Genomic DNA, 4,192 nt, shown 5'->3' with positions numbered 1-4,192 from the left:
GAGCCTGTGCGTCCGGAGCCTGTGCTCCGCAACGGGAGAGGCCACGACAGTGAGAGGCCCGCATACCAAAAAAATAAAAATAAAAATAAATTAAAAAAATAAAAATTTAAAAAGAAAGAAAAAAGGAGGGGTAGTGAAAATGGAGAAGTAATATTGTATTAGACCACCAAGCCTAAATGCAATAGCCACAGGGGATGCCTACTCATTTCCGCTACTCATTCATCCAAAAAAAATACTTACTGAATATACCTGTCATGTATCAGACATGGTTGTAGGCACTCAGGTGAAAAGATCAGACATGGTCCTTGCCCTCATGAATCACCTATTTCAATTTGCAAAACCAACTCAGGGGAGCTCAAGCGTATCTTTGGAAACATGCAGTGTTTTCTAAATGCAGAAAAGCAGTAACTAGAAAGAGTGTTTCAACTCATCCCACAGTGTGGACCAGTCTGTTGCAAGTCAAATTAGATAACTCTCCTGCCTAAAACTCATTCATTTCTTAGTTGTCTTCAAACTCTTAATGTAATATATGAGGCTTACCATGATCTGCCTGCATCTGCCCTCTTTTCTTTTCTGCTGTTTACCTGAGTCCCCTGAACCTTTTCACTTTTGTGGTTGAGCACATACTATATTTTCTGGCATTTTCAAAGGCATGAAGTTATATGTTACTTAAAGTGTTCCTTATTCAAATAAATATGACTTTAAAGAAAGTTAAACAGCATTCTTTTTTGCAGATATCTCCAGAGCCTTTAATATGTTAAAAAACATTGTGAATTCTTTAGAGGCAGGTATAACATACTGCTGTTTTCCAAATTTATCAGATCTTAGAAACCCAGTTTTCTTGAGCTCTCACATGATTAGTATTTTGTGGAGTATACTTCGGGAAATCTTTTTATATCCTCAAATTGGAATTCTTTATCCACTTGTTTAATTCTTCTCCACCTTTCACATCTCCCAGAATCTAACATGACCCTTCCCTGTCTATTAGATGGCCCTTATTTTTTTTCATAGAATTTTATTTAGATAAAACCCCTGTCGTAGCACCCTATTACGTCATATGTGCTTCACTGTCTTTATTTCTTTACCTAAAAAAGCCTTGAGATCAGGATCTGTCTTTAATCCATGTATTCACCGTGTACACCACAATACCTGGGGCAGTGTAGTCAGTGTTTATGCAGTGAATTGAGTAATGTTATTATTTTTCTATAAGTTAGTATTTCAGATGTTTTCTACCTTTCCACAGTCCGCTCTATCAAGCTGAAGGAAGATATTCTGTCCTGCACTTTTGCTGAGTTGAGTTTAGGCTTATGCCAGTTTATTCAAGAAGTGCGGAGACCAAATGGTGAAAAGTATGATCCAGACAGTATCTTATACTTGTGCCTTGGAATTCAGCAGGTATGAAATTCAATAATTGTTACGAAATCTATTGCATTTTTAATAATTCTGATAGAACTTGTGAATTAAGCTGAAAACTTATAGTGTATATTGTTTGTTTGGTATTACTCGTATACTCTCTTCTTAATGAACTACTGACCCTGATTTAAAAGTCTTGGTCATATAAGCCTTTTATAAGTTAAACTGAGACTGTTAGAATAAGAGAAATTGAGGTCGGTGCATTTTATTGGTAAATGCACAAAAAAGGCATAAATAGCAGTTCACAAAAGAAGTGACATAGGTGATTTGACATAGGTGACAGAAGACATGTCAAAAATCATTTGACTAAATATGCATGTGTTTGTTTTGGACTCTCAGTTTTTAATACATTGGTTTATGGCTATTCTTATGGTAGTGCTCACTATTTTGATTACTGTAGGTTTGTAGTAAGTTTTGAAATTGGGAAGTGTGATTCCTCAAGATTCTTTTGGCTATTCGAGGTTCCTTGCAATTTCATATCAATTTTAGGATCAACTTTTCCATTTCTTCAAAAAATAAAAACTAAACCATTGGGATTTTGATAGGATTGTATTGAATCTGTAGATTGCTTTGGGGAATATGGCTGTTTCAACAATTTTGTCTTTAGATCCATGAGTACAAGATGTTTTTCCTAGGTGTTCTTTAATTTCAGCAGTTTTATGTAGTTTTAAGTGTGTAAGTCACATACCTCTTTTGTTAAATTTATTCTTAAGTATTCTATCTGATGCTGTCGTAAATGGAATTTTCTTAATTTTCTCTTTGGATTGTTTATTACAACTGATTTTGTGTTGCTTATACTCTGCAGCTTTACTAAGTTCATTTACTAGCTCTAATAACTAGTTTTCTTGTAGACACTTTAGAATTTTCTATATATAGGTTCATGTCACTGCATATAGAGATGGTTTTACTTCTTCCTTTCCTATTTCAATACTTTTTATTTCTCTTTCTCACCTGATTACTCTGGCTAGGATTTCCTGTACAATGTTCAGTAGAAGTGGCATTTTTATCTTGTTTCTGATCTAAGGGGGAAGTGATTTTTTTTAAACCCATGTATTTTATAGGTACTCATATTTGAGTAAATATACAAAACTCAATTCTGTGTATTCATAAAGGAAATGTTTTTTAAGATTGAAATAACTCCTGACTGTTACCAGTAGTTGCCTTTGTGTAGTAAGTTTGAGTATATCTTTCTTCCACCTTTTCTGTATTTTAAACTCTTTCCATAATGAGGATATAATATTTTTAAGTTGTGAAAATAACTTTATTAAAATAAAGAAGAAAATGAAGAATACTTTTTAACAACAAAACTGTAATCTGGCAAATAACGGTCATAAATTGCCTTTGAAGAGGCCTATAAAAATGCACGTTGAAATGGTGTGTAATTTTTATTAGCCGGAATAAATTTAAGTGGAAATAAAAATTTACTGCACGTCATACATAGATCAAAAAGCAGGAAACCAAGGTAGTCATAGATAAATAAGTTTAAAATACCTGATCTTAAAAACACTAGGGGCTTCCCTGGTGGCGCAGTGGTTGAGAGTCCGCCTGCCAATGCAGGGTACACGGGTTCGTGCCCCAGTCCGGGAAGATCCCACATGCTGCGGAGCGGCTGGGCCCGTGAGCCATGGCTGCTGAGCCTGCGCGTCCGGAGCCTGTGCTCCGCAACGGGAGAGGCCACAACAGTGAGAGGCCCGTGTATCACACACACACAAAAAAAAAACCCTGAAAGATTTTTAGCATATAATTATGCTACTTTGTGTTATTCTCTTGTTTCTCTTGTTCTGTTCACTGTATTTCTCTGAAGTGCTTGACTCTGACCTGATCTGCACTGTCAAAATATTTAACAGTAATTTACTCAAGCTGTTGCGTGTTTCCCATTCTGTGATGTGATTTTTTTTTTTTTTTTTTTTTTTTTTTTTGGGGCTGCGTTGGGTCTTTTTTTTTGTTGCTGCGCACGGGCTTTCTCTAGTTGTGGTGAGTGGGGGCTAGTCTTCATTGCAGTGTGTGGGTTTCTCATTGTGGTGGCGTCTCGTTGCAGAGCACAGGCTTTAGGCACGTGGACTCAGTAGTTGTGACTCACAGGCTCAGTAGTTGCGGCACACGGGCTTAGTTGCTCCGTGGCATGTGGGATCTTCCTGGACCAGGGCTTGAACCCATGTCCCCTGCATTGGCAGGTGGATTCTTAACCACTGTGCCACCAGGGAAGGCCCTGTGATATGATTCTTGATGGTTATAATTAGCATACTTTTAAGTCGTATAATTAGACTTGAACTTTTTGAAGGCTGGCTTGTGAGGCAGAGAGTTGAGAGCTGTGGTTAGAAGCCTCCAAATAAATAGTTTTAAATTTTGGATAGCCTCAGGTTATCTGACACTAGATAACTATATTATTTGCAGGAAGTCATCTTATAACTAGGCTAAAAAACAAACAAAAACTGCTGAGAGCGCACCTCAGACACTGAGAATTAGAAAAATGATTTGAGAAATTTGAATTAGGACCAATTTTTAGTATATCAGTTTTATTAACTAACTAAAAGGTACTTATTATAATTATTTTATACCATTCATGTTTTTAAAAGGCAATAGAAAACTTTACCTTACGAGCTCAGTGCTCGGGCTTCCCTGGTGGCGCAGTGGTTGAGAGTCCGCCTGCTGATGCAGGGGACACGGGTTTGTGCCCCGGTCCGGGAAGATCCCACGTGCCGCGGAGTGGCTGGGCCCGTCTGAGCCTGCGCGTCCGGAGCCTGTGCTCCGCAACGGGAGAGGCCACGGCAGTGAGAGG

At 37.7% G+C, this 4,192-nt stretch overlaps 1 protein-coding gene across 1 annotated transcript in view; it reads left to right on the top strand.

Moving 5' to 3' along the window:
• Positions 1-4,192, top strand: part of ZMYM4 (zinc finger MYM-type containing 4) — a 62,067-nt gene that overhangs the window by 45,054 nt on the left and 12,821 nt on the right. Inside the window, exon 26 of the mRNA XM_007453842.1 lies at positions 1,244-1,395. Coding sequence (XP_007453904.1) covers positions 1,244-1,395 — 152 coding nt within the window. The remainder of the gene's footprint in view (positions 1-1,243; positions 1,396-4,192) is intronic.

The sequence above is a fragment of the Lipotes vexillifer genome, unplaced genomic scaffold (genome assembly GCF_000442215.2).
Source record: "Lipotes vexillifer unplaced genomic scaffold, Lipotes_vexillifer_v1.1 scaffold213, whole genome shotgun sequence".
In the NCBI taxonomy this organism is placed as follows: Eukaryota; Metazoa; Chordata; class Mammalia; order Artiodactyla; family Lipotidae; genus Lipotes; species Lipotes vexillifer.
Note: the sequence above shows the minus strand (reverse complement) of the source record. Positions and strands in the feature narration are given on the sequence as shown.